The sequence below is a fragment of the Capronia coronata genome (genome assembly GCF_000585585.1).
Source record: "Capronia coronata CBS 617.96 chromosome Unknown acBCG-supercont1.1, whole genome shotgun sequence".
NCBI classification, from domain to species: Eukaryota; Fungi; Ascomycota; class Eurotiomycetes; order Chaetothyriales; family Herpotrichiellaceae; genus Capronia; species Capronia coronata.
This window is the reverse complement of record NW_006912893.1, coordinates 1,172,422-1,195,603: the sequence shown is the minus strand read 5'-3', so window position 1 is coordinate 1,195,603 and position 23,182 is coordinate 1,172,422. Positions and strand designations below refer to the sequence as shown.

At 53.1% G+C, this 23,182-nt stretch overlaps 7 protein-coding genes across 7 annotated transcripts; 4 read left to right on the top strand and 3 right to left on the bottom strand.

Annotated features, from left to right (window-relative positions):
• Positions 1-163: 163 nt before the first annotated feature.
• A1O1_00427 (uncharacterized protein) lies at positions 164-4,263 on the top strand (the record flags this gene model as incomplete). The annotated part of the gene is made up of 2 exons (XM_007721346.1): positions 164-3,197; positions 3,251-4,263. The coding sequence occupies 2 exons, from the start codon at positions 164-166 to the stop codon at positions 4,261-4,263; spliced, it is 4,047 nt and encodes a 1,348-aa protein (XP_007719536.1).
• Positions 4,264-4,855: 592 nt separating this feature from the next.
• On the top strand, positions 4,856-7,912 carry A1O1_00426 (uncharacterized protein; the record flags this gene model as incomplete). The annotated part of the gene is made up of 5 exons (XM_007721345.1): positions 4,856-5,759; positions 5,982-6,896; positions 7,065-7,275; positions 7,399-7,648; positions 7,811-7,912. 5 exons carry the CDS (start codon positions 4,856-4,858, stop codon positions 7,910-7,912), a joined length of 2,382 nt encoding a protein of 793 aa, XP_007719535.1.
• Positions 7,913-9,409: 1,497 nt separating this feature from the next.
• Positions 9,410-11,233, bottom strand: A1O1_00425 (uncharacterized protein; the record flags this gene model as incomplete). The annotated part of the gene is made up of 3 exons (XM_007721344.1): positions 9,410-10,875; positions 10,928-11,089; positions 11,158-11,233. 3 exons carry the CDS (start codon positions 11,231-11,233, stop codon positions 9,410-9,412), a joined length of 1,704 nt encoding a protein of 567 aa, XP_007719534.1.
• Positions 11,234-12,971: 1,738 nt separating this feature from the next.
• Positions 12,972-15,194, bottom strand: A1O1_00424 (phosphoenolpyruvate carboxykinase [ATP]; the record flags this gene model as incomplete). Its single annotated transcript, XM_007721343.1, has 3 exons — positions 12,972-14,312; positions 14,809-15,085; positions 15,145-15,194. 3 exons carry the CDS (start codon positions 15,192-15,194, stop codon positions 12,972-12,974), a joined length of 1,668 nt encoding a protein of 555 aa, XP_007719533.1.
• Positions 15,195-16,298: 1,104 nt separating this feature from the next.
• A1O1_00423 (uncharacterized protein) lies at positions 16,299-17,132 on the bottom strand (the record flags this gene model as incomplete). Its single annotated transcript, XM_007721342.1, has 3 exons — positions 16,299-16,461; positions 16,523-17,009; positions 17,066-17,132. The coding sequence occupies 3 exons, from the start codon at positions 17,130-17,132 to the stop codon at positions 16,299-16,301; spliced, it is 717 nt and encodes a 238-aa protein (XP_007719532.1).
• Positions 17,133-18,248: 1,116 nt separating this feature from the next.
• On the top strand, positions 18,249-20,000 carry A1O1_00422 (uncharacterized protein; the record flags this gene model as incomplete). The annotated part of the gene is made up of 3 exons (XM_007721341.1): positions 18,249-18,345; positions 18,402-19,333; positions 19,386-20,000. 3 exons carry the CDS (start codon positions 18,249-18,251, stop codon positions 19,998-20,000), a joined length of 1,644 nt encoding a protein of 547 aa, XP_007719531.1.
• Positions 20,001-21,277: 1,277 nt separating this feature from the next.
• Positions 21,278-22,821, top strand: A1O1_00421 (uncharacterized protein; the record flags this gene model as incomplete). The annotated part of the gene is made up of 2 exons (XM_007721340.1): positions 21,278-21,439; positions 21,499-22,821. 2 exons carry the CDS (start codon positions 21,278-21,280, stop codon positions 22,819-22,821), a joined length of 1,485 nt encoding a protein of 494 aa, XP_007719530.1.
• Between the last annotated feature and the right edge of the window lie 361 nt (positions 22,822-23,182).

The window sequence follows — 23,182 nt, the reverse complement described above, 5'->3', positions numbered from 1 at the left end:
ATCGACAGACGTCCTAACTTTTCCCCTCTATCCAACAGCCTTTACCGTGCGATTGATTCATGGTCGTCGCATCCTAACCTCTCCAAACCCCTCGGTCGTCGTCCCCTTCCTACGGTCTTAACTCTACCGGTTTTCTCGAGGCTTCCTGGAAGCCACCACGATCATGGCCACCATTACAGCCGATCCTGCTGCAGATGGCAAGTCAAACATCATAAAAACTCCTGCGCAGTTGATGAAAGAACAGCATGAGGCTGCGGAGGTCCATCGGGTCACTGTTGAAGACGTCCCAGACGAAGATGACCTTCAGCACCCTCCACCTCCCCATGAACATGTGGAAAAGGCGAAGCACACTACAAGTACAACTAACGGCACGACCGATCCTCCATTGTCAGAAAAGGCCGCAGGCAAGCAGAAGGCTACCGACAAACCCACCGTTCTGGACACTCAATCCGACGAAGCTTTCCCTGCCTTGGGAGCTGCGACGAAACCGACTGCAGTCCCGGCAGCTCGTGCTCCGGGTTGGGTTGCCAGTGCCTCCGCAAAGGCTCCTCCGACAAATGGCTCACCAGCCCTTGGACCACGACCAACTTCGTCTGGGGCGGGCACTCCCATCTCACCTCCAGGCGCCAGAACCCCGGTCACCACCGCACCGGGTGCTCGTGGCAATGTCTTGCTCCCAGGCAGATATCGCGACTCCTTTGAGATTGACAATGCCGATCTCGACAAGAGCAAACCGGTAAAACGCATCCTAGACGATGTGAAGAAGAAGTTCAACGTCATCGTCACACCCAAATCGACCAATTTCGCAACCCGGACCGAATTCATTGCAGAAGGCCCCAAGGCCCGTGTGACCGAGGCCTTGATGTACGTGTCGAAGGAGTTGACACTGGAGAAACAAGTCAAACTCGAGATCCCCTCGGCGGTGTCGGCACAAATCATCGGCAAGGGAGGCGCAAACATCAAGAAGCTTGAGAACCAGTTTAACGTGAAGATCCGCATCGAGCGAGACACAAGACCAGTGGCCAGCCCTGAAGAGGTGAGAACCGATGTTGTCGAGATTCGCGGCAATGCTGCCCAAGTACGACAAGTCTACGAACAAATCTCCAACCAGGTCAAAGCTCTTCAGCCAAAGGTCGACCTTCCAGTGCGAGGAATCCCTCCGGAATTCTACCCATTTATCGCTGGGCAGCATGCAGACCGTCTCCGACAATTGGAGCAAGAGCGTGATCTCCATATCAACGTGCCACCATATTACACCTGGCAACAACAACCACCATCGCGGCCCGCCGAGGACAACCACGGCCCCGCATTCGTCCCTCACGGAGATAGTCATATTGTTATTTCTGGGGAACAAGCTGCCGCCGTGGAAGCCCGTGCTTTGCTCGAGCAATTGGCGGAAGAGCTACAGAAAGAACTCATGCTCGAAGAAGTCGCAGCGGAACAGATTCTCCACCCTTACATCGTGGGCGACCGTGGGATGGATCCGCTGAAGTTTTTGGAGGAGACTGGCTGCGTGGTCATTCTGCCTCCTCCGCAGCATGAGACTGAGGATATTCACATCATTGGGCCGAAGGACAAGCTCAGTGCTGGCCGCAACCTAGCAGAGGAATTGATGTCCAGAAAGCACAACCGCGCAGTCGACATGCACAAGCATTTTCAAGACGCTCCACAGGGCCCCGAACGACATTCCAGAGCACTTGCTCAGTACTTGCAGCAGAAGGCCATTGAGCGCGAATTCATGAATTCCCACGGCGCGGAAATCGTCTTCCCCCAAAGCTCGAGTGCTTCGCCAAGCTGGAGTGTCATTAGCAATGACCCCCAGAAGGCCCTTTCCGCCCGCAATGAGCTGTCCAAGATCGCGCAGGCGTACCCATCGGCGAGACTGCAGCTTGTTGAGGTGGATCCATTCTTCCATCCCCACCTCCAACAAATGCAAGGATCGCGCCTGAAGGATGATTATGGAGTCCACATGATTGTTCCCCAAGACGGCTCCGATCCAGTCGTTCTGGTTTATGAAGGCCCTTCTCAAAGCGAGGCTTCTCAAAGCGAGGCTTCCTCGATCCCACGAACAAAACCCACCAAAGCCGATATTGCTAACTTCGAGAAGGCTTTGCAACAGGCTCAAGCACAATTGTTGAGCAACATCCCACATCAAGGTATATCAGTGCAGGACGTTCATGTTCCCAAAAAGTTCCAGGACAAGGTTCGGAGGTTTGTGAAGAACGAACCCCAACCCTCTCCTCCAGAAGCCTTCCCAGTGCAAGTCGAGTTTGGTGTCCCTAGAGACCAGAAGCAGTCCAATGGTGTCTCGCGAGGCTCCCCGTCCGAGCGGTTATATTTGAGAGGACCAAGCGAGGCGGATGTTGCAGACCTTCGCAGCAAGATCGAAGCTTTCTTAAAAGAGGCCGAGCAGGACGAGAGGGAGCGCGGTTACACCACGACCTTGGCATTCCCGGCTCAATTCAACAAGAATCTGATCGGAAAACAAGGTGCAAACATCAAAGCCCTTCAGGAAAAGCATGACGTGGATATTAACACTCGCGAGCCTGGCAAAATCACCATTCAAGGGCCGCAGAAGAAGGCCGAGGCTTGTAAAGCTGAGATCCAGCGACTGGCCAAGCAGTGGGAAGACGAGGTCAGCTTTGCCATCAAGATCGATCCCAAGTATCACGGCATGCTGGTGGGCAAGAGCGGAGAGAATCTGCAAAAGATCCAAAGCAAGGTGGACAATGCCGTGCGGATTGACTTCCCCAAAGCCACCAGAGTCAGTGACGACGCTTCCGTGGCAGATAATGCCAGCGAGGCTGGTGGTAATAAAAGTCATGCCCACGATGAGATCAGAATCCGAGGACCCCGGGCAAAGGCCGAAAAGGTGCGCGACGAGCTGCTGAGTTTGTACCAATACTTGGTCGACAATTCCCATACGGCAACCGTGTCGGTGGCGCAGGGGCAGATTGCTTCCCTCATCGGCAAACGTGGTCAGGAGATGGAGAAGTTGAGGGCCGACACAGGAGCTCAGATTGACATTCCCAAACCTGATGGCTCGGACCGTGTCACCATTCAGATCAGAGGTACCAAACAACAAGTGGATAAGGCCAAACAGGAGCTTGAGAAGCGATCCAAAGCTTTTGACGACATTGTCACCCGGAACCTGAACGTCGACAGAAGACATCACCGTGCTCTGATTGGTGCTGGCGGTAAGTTCTCTTACCACCTCTAAACGGAACCAGAAGTAAGCTGACTTTCCCAGGGTCCAACATCCAGAGTATCGTGGCCAAAGCTGGTGGTACAAACACAAGTGCGGAACATGTTCGTTTCCCTCGTCCCGGAGAGGAATCCGAAACTCTCGTTGTCAAGGGAACCGCCGATGTGGTTGACCAAATCGTGGCAGCAATTCAAAGCTTTGTGGACGAGAAGGAAAACCAGACTACGGAGACAGTTGATGTCCCCGTCACGCAGCACCGAGAATTGATCGGACCCAACGGAAGTAGCCGGAAGAAGTTGGAAGCAGAGTTTGGGGTGACCATCAACGTACCTCGTCAAGGAAGTGGTGACACGGGGGTCAAGGTTACTGGTCGACCAGAGAACGTCCAAAAGGCCAAGGAACATTTCCGAAAGATGACCAGCCGGCCACAAGGCGAGACCATCATGGTCCCGCGGTCGTTGCATCACGTCATTTCTAGAAATGGTGCTCTCTTCCGCGAGTTGTCCAGAGACGGCGTTCGCGTCGACCATAACGGACAGAAGCCGCCGCCAAAAGGCAAGGCCGGTGCCCGCGGGCCTAAGGCACCCAACACCAATGGCAGCCTGCCCCTGATCACTGACCAGCCGGGAGAGGAGTCCTATTCTTGGGATATTGTGTCGAACCAAGACGTCTTGGATGGTGAGGCAGGAGAGATCCCGTGGGTGATTCTGCCTGGCAAAGATGCTTCGGAAGAAACGGTGGCGAAGATCAAACAGAAGATCCAGTCATTGATGGAAAGGGCGAAAGAGCCTCAACACACCGGGTATCTGGTTCTCCCGGACCCCCGACTGCATCGCCACATTATTGGACAAGGTGGACACACCATCAACGCCATTCGCAAGGCATCTGGCTGTGACATTCAAGTTCCAAACAAGAATTCCAACCGAGGAGGAGCAGATGAAGGAGATGCCATTACTATTGTGGGCAAGAAGGAGGGTGTAGAGTCGGCCCGCGATTTGATCCTAGAGGAGATCAAGCGTGCTGAAGCAGGAAGAAGCACTCCACGAGGTCGGCCATAAAGGACCAAGGATCAAGAATGGAAGACGATGGGTGGGAGTCTTCGAAAAGTGATTGGATCATGGGATACCTTGTAAAAGTAGAAAAGCTTGGTTGACATTGAGGCAGTGTGTCCAAAAGCATTTTTACCATCTTGTTAGACTCCATGATCTGGAGGAGATAAAACATGATTTGTTCAGTGTCGCTGTCTCTATGAGTAGATCAGAGAGTATGACGGAGGGATTGGTTGTAGTTGTGGTCCTTCGAAGGGGACAGCAAGTGAGAGTTGTGTGGGTAATGAATAGTTACGGCAGGTACGGATGGCAGTGGTAGCTGGGATATAATATAGGTTACCAGTGGGTAATGTTATGTACCTGTATGTAGGTGAATGGAGTATGTAGGTGGTTGGTGAAGTTCAGATTGGATTTTGATAGCAGCCTTGCCAAGACCCGGAGGTGGCGCAAGGCTGCGGGCGAAGAGATTTTGTATCGACTTCTGATGCAAGTATCACTTCAACTGCTGCACAATTCCCCATTTTACAGGGCCCAAGATGACATGATCTTGTGCAATGTCTCCAATAACACCGTCGCAATAATCAGCAACTGAACGTGCGTCATGTCCAAAGGCCCGCATACCAAATCCGCGGCGGGAATGCCTAACAAGCAATCCGAATCGCCAGGGACAATGGCACAGAAAGGAAAGAAGCGGTCTGCAACAGAGGCGTTTCCATCACAAACCAAAACATTCGGGGATTCGCTCAAACTACACCGGTCTCATACCGCTGGAGCAGGCGCGTCAGGCAAGGTGGTGAATTTCAAAGACCACAGAGACGAAGACGACGACGACGACGGTCTCGCCTGGTCAGCCACGCCCGAGCCCCCGAAGTTATCCAACAGAGGTCTCCACCTCAAAGAGCGTGCCCGCCAGCTACTGTCGTCCAGACAGCAACTGCCCATCTCCAGCCACGCGGAGCGGATTCGGACAAAACTCCGAGACCACGACGTGTTGCTTCTAGTGGGAGAGACGGGGTCCGGCAAGTCGACGCAGATCCCGCAATTCCTGGTCAACGAGCCATGGTGCCAGAAGAAGCGGATCGAAGGAAAAGGCGCGGTGGGCGGATGTATCGCCATCACGCAGCCCCGACGGGTCGCCGCCATCTCTCTGGCTCGACGGGTCGCCGAGGAAATGGGCACGCCGCTGGGAACCTCCAGTCCCGCGTCTCAAGTCGGATACTCTGTCCGGTTCGACAACAGTACGGGTCCGTCTACGCGCATCAAATTCTTGACCGAGGGGATGCTGTTGCAGGAGATGCTGCGTGATCCGTGGCTGAAGGAGTATTCGGCCGTCGTGGTCGACGAGGTTCACGAGCGCGGCGTCAATGTCGATCTCGTGCTGGGATTTCTGAGGCGCATGCAGGATCGGAGAAGTCAAGACGACGGCAGGGGCGGCGTCGGCATCAAAGTCGTCGTCATGAGTGCTACGGCGGATATGGAGAAGATTCAGGATTTCTTCAACGGCGGTCAGAATCCACATTCACTTGACATTGATCATCTGACGAATGGAGAGCCAGAAAAAGCGGAGGAAGAGCAGTCTGGTGCCGCTAATGGGAAGGAGTCGGCAAAGAAGAAGTCATATCAAACGAGTAAATCAGACAGCCAGAACGATGCTTCGACTAAGCCAACATCACACATGTCTTCCACCACTCCCAAAGATTCGACGACTTCGTCCCAACCCACCAAAGCCACTTCGCTCTTCATCAAAGGTCGCCAACACCCAGTGACGATAAACTACACGCCCGCCCCGGTCCCGGATATCCTAGACGCCGCCTACCAACGAATCACGCATATCCACTCGCACACCCCTTTGCCAGGCGACATCCTGGTCTTCCTCACGGGCCAAGAAACGGTAGAATCTCTCCTCAGCCTGCTTCGCACCTGGGCCACCGAGATCCAGAAAGACGTGAAACTGTCGAGACAACTTCCCAGACTCCTGATCCTGCCACTGTACGCGGCATTGCCGTCTCACTTGCAACAGCGGGTCTTCCAGGCGACACCGAAGTTCACGCGCAAAATCATTCTGGCGACCAACATCGCCGAAACCAGTATCACCGTGCCGGGGATCCGATACGTGATCGACACTGGGAAGGTGAAGCAGCGACTGTTCCGCCCATCGTTGAATCTGGACACACTGTTGACCGTTCCGATCTCGCGCAGTTCCGCCAACCAGCGCTCCGGCCGGGCCGGTCGAGACGCCCCCGGCACGGCGTACAGACTGTACACCGAATCCGACTTCTACCAGCTGCCGCAGGACACGGAACCGGAGATCCTCCGCTGTGATCTGAGCCAGTTGGTCCTGACGCTCAAGGCGCACGGGATCGACGATCTGCTGAGGTTTCCGTTTCTGACTGCTCCGCCGCGCCGCGCGTTGGAGAGGGCAATGATCCATCTGGTCCAGCTGAATGCGCTGGACACGACCAGTGGTCGGATCACGCCTTTGGGGAGGGATATGAGTGGTTTGCCTCTGCCGGCGAGTCTGGCGCGTGTGTTGCTGGCCAGCGCGGAGCCGGAGTTCGATTGTGTCGACGAGATCATCGATATCGTGTCCGCATTGAGTGTGGAGAATGTTTTTCTGAATATCAACCACAATCGCAACCGCAGTCAGAATCATGATGATCTGAATCAGACACAGCAACAAGAAGGAATCTCTGGGTTGTTGCGTAACAAGAGTAAACCCACGAACGGCAACAAACCTGAAGTCTTGTCAACGCGATCAGAAGGCGGTATGGACGATGATGACGACGACCGATTTGGAGTCGAAGCTACAGATTCTTCCGACATGGAATCCGAGACCCGCGAATCTCGCGCCCAGCGGCACCGTCGCGCCCTCTTCCGCCGTGAAGGCGACCACCTGACTCTCCTGGCCACCATGCAAGCCTACGCCGCGGAACAGACCGACCGCCGCCGCTGGTGTGAAGACCGCTTCATCTCCCACCGAGCCATGACGGGGGCCATGGACGTTCGGAAACAGTTGACCGCGTTGATGGCCAATAGACAGAAAAGGGCGAGAGCGACTGCGACAGCAGGAGCGACAACGGGAGCGACAACGGGAGCGACAGCGAAACCGAAATCGAAAAAGAACGGAATGGGAGACAACAAGAGTACTGCCAACAACGAGGTTAATGTCGAGGGTGAGGTTGATGGCAATAACAACAACAACCAATTTCACGACTCTGACTCTCACTCTGATCATCACCATCTACATGATCCATCAACTCTACCCACCCGAATCCTGAAATGTCTTCTGACTGGCTTCCACGCCAACGTCGCCCGCTTGAGTCCGGACGGCAGTTATCGCACCATTCTGACGAATCAAGTTGTTGCAATTCATCCAAGCAGTGTATTGTTTTCTGTTCCTGGAGGAGGAGGAGGAGGAGGAGAAGGAGGGAGAAGTGGTGGTGGTGTTGGTGGTGGTGGTTATGGAGGAAAAGGAGAAAGAAATCACACTACAACCAACGACAATTCTGGACTTGCCGGTACGAATTCTCCTGGTGGACCAACCAGGAAATTCGAGGGGATCGTCTACAATGAATTCGTATATACCGGGACCAAAGCGTACGCGAGGGGCGTGAGTGCTGTGGAGATGAGATGGGTTGCGGAGATATTGAAGCGGTGAGGGACAGACAGAAAGGGAGAGAGGAAGAGGAAGTAAGACAGGCAGACAGACGCAAGAACTTGAACTTGAAAGTTGATCTTGAAGTTGAAATAGAGACAACAGTCTTGGATCTGAATGATGACCTGTATGTATGTATGTATGTATGTACGTATGTACGTATATAGTCAAACCACTATTATATCAGGTATATTGTCTACCGAGGTACCTATCTACCTACCTACCTACCTACCTTATGTCCATGCCCTCTCCTCTAGTTATTATTAGATACTGAAGCTTTTTTCTTTTTTCGATTCAGGAGTAAGTAACTTAAAAGTGAGTATCTTGAAATATATACATACTGTACTAAATTGGTACTATGTACAGTAGGTAGTTAGGTACCCGACGTTAGGGGTCTGAGGTCTGAGGTCCAGGTCCTTTATACTTGACATATCTTATCTTAGGTATGTAGAGTAAGGTAAGGGATGTAACTACCTACGTACCTACCTAGGTACCATAGTACCACAGTACCAAGCTTTCAGACATCTCACAATCACCGATAATACGTATATATAAGGGATACCCAGGGGTATGTGTATGGGTATGGGTATGGGGTCTATAGTATGGATGGATATGGACAAGGGTACATTAGGTATGGGCCGTACTTCCCTGAAAGACGAAAGACGAAAGACGAAAGACGAAAGATGAAAGATGAAAGATGAAAGATGAAAGATGAAAGACGGAATCATGGCTTTTGTACTCTATACTCTGTACTCTGTACTTGATGGTAGTCTAGGCAGTAGTCTAGTGGTCTAGTAACTTCCAAGTACGTAGTAGTATAGTGTGAGTGATATGGAAGGTAGGTGAAAACTGGTTCCACAGGTCTCACAGGTCTCACAGGTCTCACAGGTCTCACAGGTTCGGACTTCCATTTGTTCTTTCTGATCATCCAAACAAAGAGTCAACGACGACCGATAGACACAACAGTGAGACTGTAGACCATAGCCATAATCACAACCATAACCATAACCACAATCACAATCCCGCATTTGCTTCAATCTCAAGACTTTCAAACCCTATCAACAACTGGATGATCTGCATCGTCTCGTCTCGTCTCGTCTGGTCTGGGTATTCGAAAACCAACGGGCAAAACCCCCAAAAACCAAGAACCAAAGGCCAAGCGCCGTGGTATCTATTAATACTGACTGAATAATGCAAATATCAGACAGACAAAAAAAAATGTGCATGTGCATGTGCATGGCGACAATCGACAATCGTAACTCATCAAAGACCGGACGCGGGCGCGGACGCGAATTCGGACTAGTTTCCATTTTCGACACTTGGGAGGTATTTGAGACCAGGAATTGCTCACAGGCAGGCAGATGATATATCGTTCCTCTCTCCAATGGTCTTGCTGTATGTCCGTCGATCTTTGGGTCAACCCGAAAAGTATGTTCGGTGTATAAGGGGTATTTTTGTTCCTTCTTTTTAAGACGAACCATCCTACATCATCTGCCTTTGTCACCGGACCCAGTCTTCGTCTTCCTGTTCGTCGTCCAAGGATAACTCTGGATTCGACATATCCGGCGCAACAGACCAAGCAGGATCGTCAGTCATAGTGACGGCGGGAGGAATGACTGCGCCGCCGCCGGCGTGGTGATTGTTACTGTTGCTGCTGTTGTTACTGCTGCTGCTGTTGGTATTCCCCACCGAGATCTGATTAGACATTCCGCCATCCATATGAGCGTAGCGTTGAGCCTCCCGGATCGTGAACGGGTGTTCGCCATTCGCTGTACTGCCGGGAGTGGAAATAGTGGGGGTCATGGCCCGACTGACGCTCGACATGCGCGACGACTGCACGTCTTGAGGGCTCATCTGCATCTGCGCCATTTGCTGTTGCATCTGCATTCGCTTGGTTTCCGCTTCGGCCTGTTTGATGTACTCGTCGATGTCGAGGGTTCCTAGGTTGTCCGCGGCCAACAAGTTCGCTTGTGGAGTGCCGTAATACGATGATGCGGAGCTCAAGCGATGTCGATCAGAAACGTCGTCGCCGCCGATGCTGTTGAAATCGCTGTAGCCGTCTAACCCACTCGACCGTTCAACGTTGTTCAGAGGTCGATTATTCACGGCCAGATGAGACGGCGGCGATTGATCGTCGACTTCTGACACCTCTCCGCTTGAGGAGGTGATTCCCGCATTGTTCATCTGGTTGGACAGGTCGATCTGTGGATAGGGAGCTTGTTGAGCCAGATAGGGCGAGTTGCTCTGACTGCTGTTATAAGGAGTTGGATTTGTGTCCAGATTGAACGTGGACCAGTCAACCGCCGTAAAATCGGTATATCTCGACCCAGGTGGAGGTTCGTATTCATGGGCCTGTTCGTATGTCATGAACCAGCTCTCGGGAAAGCGTTCTGGTAACGACAAATCTTGCTGGCCGGGGGTCTGACCATTTTGCAGACCATTGGTCTGGGTTGGAGGGGTATCAGTGCCGAAAGGAGAATATGAATAGGCCTTGGGATCGAAACTCGGGATTGCGAGATCCTGTATTGCAGGGTCCACCATGCCGTTCGTCGGTCCCAGCGCGGGAGAGTTGTGTTCGGATTTGACTCGACGTTGCATAATGTCCACAGCGTCGGTCATGGAATTGTGTAGTGGCGACTCGTGAAACGGTCTGGAGGTTTTTAGAAGCGGAAGGCTGTCCGTGGACCTGTGAGCCAGATCGCGGTGGCCATGAAGAGAATGCGATCGTGAAGGGATCTTGTAAGGGGCTCCGAGCTGATTATGCGCATCGTTGAATTTGTGAACAGGCTTGTGATGACCATTGGTGAATATCGTCGTCTTGGACTCGTGCGAATTCATGTTCGGCCGTTGTTTGGCATGTTCTTTGGGTTGGATCAGGGGTGGAATGTCTTCGGGGACAGAATCGAGGTCCTTTTTCAAGGAACAAGTACATCGCTGACCGTGCGTGCAACAACAAGTATGCGGCTCTAGAGAACAATCAATAACTTGGGTGGACCAAAAAGATTCAGTGTTACGAACCGGCTTTGTTTTCGGTCTTGACGTGTGGACATTCGTCTTTTGGGTGAGCCTTGTCGTGGCACTCGCATTTCACATGTTGTGAGCGAGCCTTGCGCAAGCCTCGACAATGCTGGCATTGCGACACAGGACGGCCTTTCTTGTTGACATGGACCAGAGGGCGGTCTAAATCATGGTGAGAGTCAGTATATGCTCACCAGATCTTGCATGCTTTTTACAGCGACTCTTCTTACCTTGATGATGGCAAGAACTGACACGATGACCGCGCACACAGGCCTCGCAGGCAAATTTCTCTCCGTTTATGAGCATTTTGAGTAGTTGTAGACCCGCAGGACTCCTCCCTTCACATACGATGGGCGCAACTGGAAGATGGAATTATCGAGGGCCGTGGACAGACGAGCTGCGACGGATTCGGACCCGGTGCGACCGCAACCCAGGCTCTAGCCGAGGCCAGTGAATCGGGCGCCTTCACACCGGAAGGGCGACAGGGAGGAAAGCAAACAAGTGCGCGTGCAATCGCGGAGACTGAAAGGCGTGTGAAATGGAGTCGGCGAATCCGGAATTGTAACACGCAGGGGATTTGGATTTTCGTGGTTGATGCTGGAGGACTCGTGTGGAGGGGGGATTCCGGAAAAAGTTTGACGAAGACCGCCGACCGTCAGACGCCGAGGAGGAGAGATTCGAAGAGAGGAGATCCGATGACTATGGATCCGGATCAGCCATGATGGTGTAGGACTGCTTCAGCGAAGACGAGGCTGAAATGGTGAGAGTGTTCCGGAGAGGGAGGTGATGCAGTGTGGTTTGGTGACGACGAGATGGGTGAGCGGAAGTGGGTTGGGAGCATTCGAGATGCAGAGTGGTAAACGAGGAGAAGGAATCGAAGGAATCGAAGCCCGCCGCAGGTTGTGGACGGCGACGGTGCGTGGGAGTAACACACAGTACAATCCAGTGCCGTCTGGACAGTGGTGGACGCCCGCGAACAGTTTTACTGCAGTTGCCGCAGTTGTGGGAGGTGGAATTCCTGCCCTCGGGTCGTTCGGGAGGCCACTCGATCTTAGTCACATTGTGCGCCCCGTGCAGAGAGCGAGAAGAGGCGCAAAGAGAGGAACTCGTGCTCCAGAAAAGACCGAGCGGGCGGGAGGATCAGGGCGGGAGATTCATGCCATTCATTCACCTACTAATTAATTATTGAGTCACTATTGCTGGATTTTCTCTGGCGCTATTGATTCCTTCAAGCTTCACCACTGCTTCTGCCTCTACCACTGCATCTCACGTCCCCGGCCTCGATCGATGAACTCAACTCGGATGACACGATTACTATTGCGATTTACCCTATTCCTTCCTCCCACTTACTATTAGCGTCACCCATCGATTTATCGCCGAGTCTCATCTCTGAACGCATCCTGACACCCCTCTGATGCCGTGGCCGGTGCCTGCGATCCTCGATTTCGCCACCAAATTGTATCTGACCGGCCACAGTCGATGACTACAACGACGCACTCTCTACTGTATCTCTCGCGTTGTACGCCCTTCACCTGCCACAAGGCGCGCCGTCTTCCTGTGCTCCTCGTTGGCTGCGAACTACGTACAGTGGGTTAGCAAAACTGTCGACTCGGTACCTGCGGACATTCCTCGGTCACAGGAAAGCGTCGGCCATGTCACCCAAGTCTGGTTAAAATGCTTTTATTTCATGTTTGATAAAATTATCAGTTATATGACATGAAAAGCTGCAGATGTACATCTCCAATCTCGTACCTCTCGTACCTCTCGTCGCACAGTATCTAGCAGGCATATTTCTGAGGCGTTTCATTCTCAACATGTCAACCAACCACTTGGCTGGACGGACACGGAGAGCCGGCCATCATCGGATTGTCAGTTCGTTGCATTCGTGATGCCTCTCGCGTCTCGCGTTCGTGTTGTTACTGTCTTCAACCAACCGAACGCTTACTGTCCCAACGCCACAAACAAATGCACTCCCAATTTTCAACGCATTCTGTACAATACCCAGAGCGTCTGGGCAACAGCAAATCTCACTCAAAGAACACGACTACACCACTGGACCAGCCTTGATGACTTCCTCGGTGGCCTCGTCGGCGTACTTCTTGAAGTTCTCGTTGAACAGCTTGCCCAACTTGGACACCTCATCGGTGAAGCTGGCGGAGCCAGTCCAGCTCTTCTTGGGGTTGAGAAGCTCGTCGGGCACACCAGGGCATGTCTTGGGCACGCTCAGGTTGAACACGTCGTAGGTCTCATACTCCGCCTTGGCCAGCTCTCCAGAGTGAATGGCGTCCAAGATGGCGCGGGTATACTTCAACGGGCAGCGCTTGCCGCCGGTGCTCGCACCCGCACCAACCCAGCCGGTGTTGAGGAGCCACGCGTTCGAGTTGTGCTGCGAGATCTTGTCTGCAAGCATCTTGGCGTACCTCATGGGATGCAAGGCCAAGAACGGTTGAGCAAAGCAGGAAGAAAAGGTCGCTTGCGGTTCCGTGACACCATCTTCCGTCCCGGCCATCTTGGACGTGTAACCGGAGATGAAGTGGAACATGGTCTGCGCAGTGTTGAGCTTGGAGATGGGTGGCAGCACACCACGGGCGTCACAGGTGAGCAGGATGATGTTGCTGGGGTGGTTTTCCGTCAAGCAAGGGATCTTGGCGTTGCTGATGTACTCGATAGGGTACGCACAACGTGTGTTTTCTGTCAAGGTGGCGTCATCATAGTCGACCTCTCGAGTCTCAGGGTCGAAGACGACGTTCTCCAACACCGACCCAAATCGGATCGCGTTGAAGATGTCGGGCTCCTTTTCGGCAGACAAGCCGATGCACTTGGCATAGCAGCCTCCCTCGATGTTGAAGATGCCCTTGTCAGACCAGCAGTGTTCATCATCACCGATGAGCTTGCGCTTGGGGTCGGCTGACAGCGTGGTCTTGCCCGTGCCAGACAAGCCGAAGAACACCGTTACGTCGCCGTTCTCACCCTCGTTGGCAGACGAGTGGAGCGTCAGGACGTTGTGCTTGACGGGCATCTCATAGAAGAGGACAGTGAAGACTCCCTTCTTCATCTCTCCCGCGTATTCTGTACCCAGGATGACCATCTCCTTCTCAGCAAAGTTGATGGCAACGCTAGTAGCGCTGGTCATGCCGGCGGTGTATCTGTTGGCCGGGAATGAACCGGCATTGTAGATGACATAGTCTGGGTGGAAGTCCTTCAGCTCTTCTCGACTGGGTCGGATGAGCATGTTGCGCATGAAGAGGGCATGGTAGGCACGGGCGCAGACAACGCGGACGCTGATGCGGTAGCGTTCATCCCAACCGGCGTAGCCATCGATCACGTAGATGCGATTTCGGGTGTTGAGGTAGTCAACGGCTCGTTCACGATTGATCTTCCAGACCTGTTCCACAACGATCACACTAACGTCAGCATTGGTCTTCCTGAATCTTCCGTAGTGTAGCAAGATGGACGACTGGTGGTACTGGGGTGGGGTACGAAGAGCATCCGGTGCAGTTGCCGAAGCCTGAATTAGGTGGCTGAGGGTTGCGGCCCCGTTTTGAACCCGCAGCCAAGAAATTCTCGTCCCTCAGCCGCGGCTGCCGGGCCCAGAACGCCTGGACACCACTGCAACTGTAGTGCCAGTGCGTCATGGTTGGCAGGGGGGCTCAACGCGGGGCAACCGGGCGATATGGAGATGTTTCTCCTGATGCCCGCCCACATGTGATCCCAAACCAATTCTCTCACTGCGGGGGAGGGTGAGGATGAGGTCCCAACGTGGCATCAAGACACGGATGCCAGAGACTCATGATCATTTCCACCGGAGGGGATGAGGGGAGAGTCACACAGCGGAAGCATGGAAGCAATAGAATACAAGAAATAATGGGAAATCGACTGACCTCTGGTGTCATGGGTTTGTTCACAGGTCCCCACCAGATGTCCTTCTCCGAGCTTTCCTCTTTGACGACACGCTTGTCGAGCGGCGAACGGCCCGTCTTTGAGCCCGAGTAGGCTGTCAGGGCCCCCGAAGAGGTGATGGCAGAGCCGGTTTCGTAGACCAGAGCATCCTCGTAGAGAGCAGAAACAGATGGGTTGGCAACGATGGCCACCCGATCGTAGTCAATGTGGGCTGTCGAGTGAAGTTCTTCTTCCAGCTCGGTGTGCTCGCGGGAAGGCCTAGATGGTGACTGATTAGCGGCTGGGACAGTCGACAACGATAGAGGACAGCAACGTACTCGACACCACTCGGGTGGAGGGCGGTCTTGTTGACCGATTGAGAAACCATTCTGGCAGAAAATGAACGCAGTTGAGTTTTGGCAAGATCAGAACGTGCTTTGCCCGAGGCTGGAGAGGGCGATAGAGGACGAATTTGATGGATAGCTTGAAGACGAGCAGAGTAATCTGAAGCCATCGGGGAGAAATGCCCTTGCACTTGTATCTTCCTGATGCCGGGGCCAACCCGATGTAAAGTGCAATTCCCGATACAGAGTCGGGAAACTTCGGAGACAGATGTGGTGGTTTGCCCTGGAGACGCTATCCGATTCTTCCCGAGCGCTGCTAATTGGCGACGGTGATAGGGCGTGGGTGTCAAATGCTGTGATAATTGGAGATCAATGCGGAGCATGCGAAAAGGGATCGCAGTGCAGTGGCGGTCTTATATTCTCGCAGTCGAGAACAGAGATTTGAAGAGATGATGGAATCCCTGAAGGGCAGGCTCGCAGTAGTACTACCGGTGATGAAGCCTGACGGAGGGGCAACACCGCAACGCAACACATTCAAAGGTGGAGGTACTTGTACCTATTCACCGCGTTCGTCCTATGACAAACCGTCATGTCTCGCCTGCGCTCACCCCCCGCCAACCTGACCCTTGCCATCATTTCACCACCACCGCCCGCCACTACCACCTCACGGCAATTCCTCCTCCAAGGCCCAGGGCTCCTGCACGGTCCGCCTCCGCACAGGGGTTGGAATGTCAACGCTAACAAGCAGAGTTTGCCTGGATAGACAGCGTTTGGGCTGGAACAGGGACTGTACTGCATGGAAGAGCATTGGGATCGCCTGACAAACGTTCCAGGAAAACAGCCTGTTGGTCGGGATTCAAACAAGAGCAGATGGCTCGTACAAAGCAGTCAACTACTATAGGTAGCCAGCAAGGTGTTCTGTTAAATGCCAATGATGACGGAGTATTCCCCAATAAATCATGGTCACAGCGGATACCACCTCCTCAAACAGCTTGAGCATGGCCATCGCCTGGACATACAGTAGTCTGTGGTGGCACGATCGACCAGTCAGGATCCATTCGTCCGGGGTCCCAGGAACTGCGAAATGTAATTGACGGGGATATACGACGCGATGTATAGAGAAATGTCTCCTTCCCAGGGAATCGAGATCAAGCAGTCTTCTGCCATGCACTATACACCCCAAGCAAGCTACTGGTTGTGCCAGCCAACCCAACGATGCCATCGTCAAAATTGGCGTACCCCAAAGCCGAGCTGGGCACTGTGATATCGCAAAGGTCGGACACCAGTTGGATATTGACTGCTCGTTGTTGTCTGATTTCAACAGTCAGTATGTTTCTGTCTTGCGGACGGCTCATCTCGACGCAGAACGTACCTTGCAATCTTGACCTTCTCTACCTTCGCTTCTGCGTCTTTCTCGTCCACAATCTTTGCTCTTTGCCTCAACTTATAGGTGTTGTAGATTCCTGCGAGGGCGCTGGCCATCAAACCCGTGAACCAGAAACGATAGGCATTCGCTTGAAGTTTCTTTGCGCTGGGATCCTTCTTGACGCCCATTGCGTCCAACACTGTCATCGTATCGAACAGCAAATAGCCGGCATAGCCAATCTGGCGGAGAATCTGAAGGTATTGTGTAATCTTGTCCCCATTGCCTGCTTTGACTGCTGCATCATAGATCTCTGACGCCGCGCGGATATGTTCGACGAATTTGCCAATGCGCAGGATCTTCCTCGTCAGACCAAATTGGTTCTTGAGGGCCACCCATGGCAGAATAGTACTGGTCGGGTTGTTGGTCCGATAGAGATACCAGGCATAGAATCGACTGAAGTACTGGATGGTACGCAGAACCTTGTCGCGGCCGACTAGACAACAACACTGGGTCAGTCCAAGCAGGTCGACGTGAACGCGATGTGCTTACCTGTAGTCGCGACATATCGGAGGTAATGGGTCACCGCCGGGTGATAGACTAGGGCGTCCGCGACCATGGCTGCAACACGTAAGATTCGGGACCCGCAAACGGAATCAGATCGGAAGAGAGCGAGGCGACGCGAAAACCGGATGTAGGCTAGGAGGAGGGAAAAGGAGATGATATGAATTGAGGTGACGATGAGAATACCTAGTGACACGCGAGACGGATTGATATTGGGGGAGATCAAGCCAAACTTTGAAGAGCGCGGGCTCCCTTGAGGCTTCTCCTTCTCTTCTCCGGATTTCTCCCTTTCACCGACATGTGGTTGTTAACCTCGGTACCTCTTCATTATTGGTGTGTAGCGGTTTGTTCCGGTCTGACGTCTCGCGTCAGCTTCGTGGCCCATTCCACGTGACCCCACGTGATCCCGTAGTTCCTTGCAGTGCATCAGCCACACATACATACAAATCCCAGTACGTAGTCATTTTACTGCCATTGATATATCTACCATCAAGCCATACAACAAAGCAGGCTTCATCGCGACCTCTGAATTATGCTCTCCAAAGAGCGTAGTTGGGTGGTCCACTCAGCATGCGGCCTTTCTCCCGACGGTAAACGTATCGTGACTCTCTGAGTTCAACAACCCGAATCACGCGCAGACCTGGCAGACTCCAATCTTTGTCTCGAGAAGGCTGGACCGGCGGACCTCGAGAGGACAGCGAGCGTTTGCACCAAATCAGCCTGAACAAGCGGTCGACGCAGCCTTGTGGGTGCTGTCTCAAATGTAAGGTACCTCGTACTAGTATACAGAGTACGGCAATTCTCCTTGCCGGTCAACCACAATGAGCCTCTGCCGTTTGGTTCCCGCACCTCCGCGGTCTCGTGCGGGGATGATGCCATGGAAGCCATCTCGCCATATTCCCAGCTGTAGGATGGGACTCTCGGGGTCTTGGGCGTAGGCAACAGTACAGCTCCATCGGGATGATTCCTTTCGTTCTCAGAAGTAGGTGGCCATATCTTGCAAGTACATACCTTGGGCGCCAGTGGTGTCGCTCTTGGATGCCTTACAAGCTGGACTGTTTTACACCCTTGTCCCAGACACCCCCTTCCCCATACTCCGCTTTTCCTGTTCTGTTGTTCCCTGAGAATTGCAGCAGTGGCCGAGATTAGGTGGACGGAAACCAAACTCACCATGCCTACAAGATCCTCCTTTGCCGACATTCATATTCCTAATGTCGACCTTTGGGGGCTCATGTTTGAGCAGCCTCGAGATTTCTCTGACTCCCAAGGTAAATTGAAGGACACCAGCGGGATTCTTTGATGGCTGGCTAATATCGGAGTCCAGTGATATACCGCTCCGTTGATGCTACACGTCAATATACGTGGAAGGACGTCAGGGAAGCTGCAACGGCATTTGGGGGAGGACTTCGGAATCTATGGGACTGGCAAAAGGGGGATGTCCTCAACATCTTTGCACCGAATGATGTCGATTTCGCCGCCATTGTCTACGGCGTGTTTTATGCGGGCGGCATCGTGTCCCCAGCAAACCCAGCATATTCGGCCGAGGAATTATCCTTCCAGCTAACCAATTCCGGTTCCAAGGCCATCGTCACCACGACGGACTTCCTGGCGACAGCCTTGAAGGCAGCAAAACAATCCAACATCCCGCAGGATCGTGTAATCTTGTTAGGCAACGGACGAGACGCCTCCCATGGAATCAAGCACTGGACTAGTATCCGCAAGACAAGCGGGTCGAGCCGTTACCTTGGACGGAAAATGGATTCCGACAAAGATCTCGCATTCCTCGTGTACAGTTCAGGGACAACCGGGCTCCCGAAAGGGGTAATGTTGAGTCATCGCAATATCGTTGCCGATGTTCTCATGGTCAAAGGAGCCGTCGGGAAATGGTATTCGAGTGGACGAGATAAAATCCTGGGAGTGTTGCCTTTTTTCCACATATACGGGCTCACCGGTCTCGTCCATCAACCACTACACAGGGGCATCGAGTTGGTGGTTATGCCAGCCTTCAACCTGGAGGTATTTTTGAGAGCCATCGAAGAGCACAAAATCACCTTTATCTACGTGGCACCACCCGTCATCGTGCGGTTGGCTCGTGACAAAGTGGTGGACAGATATGACCTCAGCAGCATCCGGATGATTACGAGTGGAGCGGCACCTTTGACCCGGGAACTTGTTGATGCGCTGCATAAGCGATTGGACATCAAGATCAACCAAGCGTACGGTTTGAGCGAGACCAGTCCCATGACACATACCCAGGTAAGCACAGTGACGGAATTCTAGGCCTGGACATGACTGATCTCGATTCAAGCCATGGGACGAATGGTATTCTTCGGTTGGCAGTGTGGGCAAGATGTTTCCTAACATGACGGCGAAGTATATCTCCCCAGACGGCCAAGAAGTCGGGCCTGGCGAAACGGGCGAACTGTATCTGTCTGGTCCGAACATCTTCAAGGGATACTGGAAGAACGAAATGGCGACCAAAGACGCCATGACCCCAGACGGATATTTCAAGACGGGTGATGTGGGCTACCAGGATCAAGACCACAACTTTTACATCACCGATCGAGTCAAGGAGCTGATCAAATACAAAGGCTTCCAAGTGGCTCCCGCTGAGCTTGAGGGCAAGCTGATGGATCATCCGGGGATCAATGACGTGGCCGTGATTGGAGTCAATGATGAACAACAACATACAGAGGTGCCTCGAGCCTATGTCGTGGCTGCGGAGGGAAAGACCACCAAGCAAGACGCAGAAGAGATCGTAACTTGGTTCGCAGGGAAAGTGGCCAACCATAAGAGGCTGAGAGGAGGAGTGCGTTTCATCGACGAGATTCCCAAGAGTGCAGCGGGCAAGATTCTGCGACGGGTATTGAAGGAAAAGGCGAAGCAAGAAGATGCGCCAAAGCCTGCGAAAGCCAAGTTGTGAACTCGGTCGACAGAGAAGAGAAAGATGTGTTCGTCACAGTAGGTATATGTTGGGCAATCATTTACTCGCTGCATCTGGGCTAGTAGCCTCAATGTTCATGTGGATTTGTATACCAAGATACGGCATTAATTCCGAAGTTCTCGGTTAACTCGTTCCACAGGGCTGGTGGTTTATACACAGTTGGTATAGTACGCAGTAAGGTGCCAGCCGTTATCAAAGGGTCACACTGGCACTGGGGTGGCGACGTCATTGCGCAGACAAGCGGAAAGCCAATGACAGATAAGGCGAGTACCAAGCTTTGCGCCGCTGTGGATCTGGATAGCGCCTGCCTCGAAGTAAAAGTTTGCCTCACTTTCTTCACCTGAGAATTAAAGCCAGATTTAGAGTAGACAAGCATAAAAATAAGGATTTCAAGCATGAAATCTATAAAACTCTAAAGTAATAACCATCGGCAGGGGGAACAAGAACAGCGAGTTTCCTCCCTGCGCCCTTTGCTTTATGGATGACAAGCAACGAATGGGCAAGATGCCACGCTGCCGGGCTTTTCGTTTTTTCACAGTAGTTATAGTACCTTCGTTATCGTGTTAGCTGCTGACGCTGACTGGCTAGCAATGCAACCACCACCTTGACTTATCAATTTGAGGGGGTCGATCCTGGCGATGTTGGCGACTAGGGACCTCAGAACTGCCTCGATCATGATACGGACGTGGAAGCACGACGTTACAATCAAACACTCGACGCGTTTCCCCATCTCATTCTCTGTACCCACTCAGAAGAACTAGCTGCAAATCGCCAGACAACAAGTCTTGCAATCGGTCTCTCCGGATATCAATGGCAGTGCCGAGTCGTCGATTGTGCGTCAAGAATGGGGACAATCAAACCGCGATCAACACCAAGAGGGTGTCGATACCCCAATCAACGGCTACAGAGTACTGCATGTTCTGGAAGAGAAGACCACCAGGGTGAACCCACGTTCTCGAAGTACTGGCTACTCAGTCGCCTCTATCAAGCGTCGTGGCCCCAATTGAGACCCACTGCACCCCTCGAAACGGTTCTGTTAGCTCGCCCTATCTCGTTCAGCCTTTCGATCTTCTACCGATCCTTGTGCATTCGGTGCCTCCCGGGGGGGGGGGGGGGGGGGGGGGGGGGGGGGGGGGGGGGGGGGGGGGGGGGCGCCGTCTGATGGACCCTATATCTAGACAGCCTCCCACCCATTTATTCCAATCTTGTTCCAGAAAAACAGATCTTAGATCGCCTGACTGTATCGTACCATCGCGATGGACAACGAAAAGATCATCACCGAGAGTCAGGCTACGGACGACCGTGGTCTATCAGTCCACGTGGCTCCCCTAGATGCCGTCCCAAAGACAAGATGGGAACGAAGCTGGCCTACCATTGCTTGTGGCGCCGGGTTGTTCTCAGATGGATATCTGAATAGCGTATGTTGACTCCCGTGCCTGCTCACTGTACAGATCACTGACTCATCTCCGCCATGCAGGTTATTGGGTCGGTCAACACAATGCTCAAAACCATCTACAAGGATGAATACGCCAAGTCGGACGCTCAAAGCAATGTCTCCTCCATCGCCTTTGCCGGTACTGTACTGGGACAACTGGTCTTTGGATACCTGTCAGATCACTGGTCACGGCGGCATTCGCTCCTCATCTCCACGTTCATTTTGATCATCTTCGCCGCTCTCGGAGCCGGATCATACGGAGCCGGAGGGAGCATCCAGGGGCTTTTCGCTGCCCTGACTGCCTACCGGTTTCTGCTCGGCATAGGAATTGGCGGCGAATATCCCGCGGGCTCTGTAGCCTGCGCCGAAGCCACAGGAGAGCTGAAACGAGGCCACCGAAACCGCTGGTTCATCTGCTTCACGAATCTATCCATCGACGTGGGCTTCGTTGTCGCCTCTTTCGTCCCGATGATCCTCATGTTGATTTTCACCGAACACCACATGAGAGCCGCGTGGCGGGTGGCCTTGGGATTGGGCGTGATTCCGCCGCTGTCTCTCTTGTACCTGCGATTCAAGCTACAAGAACCCGAAGAGTACAACCGGAACAAGATGAACCACTACCCGTATTGGCTCATCCTCAAGTTTTACTGGTGGCGCCTGGTCGTCGTATCATTGATCTGGTTTATCTACGACTTTTCCGCATACTCGTTCAGTATCTACTCCTCGTCGTGGCTGGCCTTCCTGCTTCCAGCCGACGCTCCGCTGTGGAAGACCTTCGGCTGGAACACGGTCATCAATCTGTTCTATGTCCCCGGGGCCGTGGCGGGAGCGTTTCTGTCGGATTGGATCGGTCCCAAACGCTGCCTCATCCTCGGCGTCACGTTGCAGGGCATCATCGGCTTCATCATGACCGGCATCTACAAGCATCTGGACCAACCATCCCAGGTCGGCGGCTTTGTCGTCATCTACGGCATCTTCCTCGCCCTAGGTGAAGTCGGTCCTGGCGACAACATCGGGCTGGTCGCCTCCAAGACGTCGGCCACTTCGGTGCGAGGCATGTACTACGGCATCGCCGCCGCTTGTGGAAAGATTGGCGCCTTTGTCGGGAACTACATCTTTCCCGATATCATCAAGGCTGCCGGCGACGACGTCATCAAGCAGGGCCAGTATCCCTTCTACGTCTCCAGCGCCCTGTGCATTTTCAGCGGCCTCATTGCTCTGTTTTGTCTCCCGGAAATCGGTCAAGATACTATCACCGATGAAGACGAGAGGTTCAGAGCTTATCTGGTCCAGAATGGCTACGATGTGTCGACTCTGGGAACGAAGAAATACCGTGAGGAGACGAAGGCGGCTACCAGCGGTTGATCAATTCCTCCTTTGATACAATGCGGATATGGATTGGCCGAGCCAAGGTTCCAGTACGCTTTTGGATGACGCTGGATTGGGACCGTGATATATACTGTCTCCAAAGCAGGTCGGATTGGGTCGATACCTCGATGAGACTTGTGTCTGATGCTCTCTCACCATGAGTTATATCGAAATAAATCTCCTATATCATGCTTCTCGGTATCACGATCATATTTCAGAAGATTTATCGTAGACAGCCAGGTGACTCGACATGTCTTGTTGAGCGGCATGAGCTGGCTATTTGCAGTTATCTCCACGAGCACGAGGACAGCGGCGTCAAGGCCCTCAGCACGTAAAGCAACTAGTTCTTCCAGCTCTA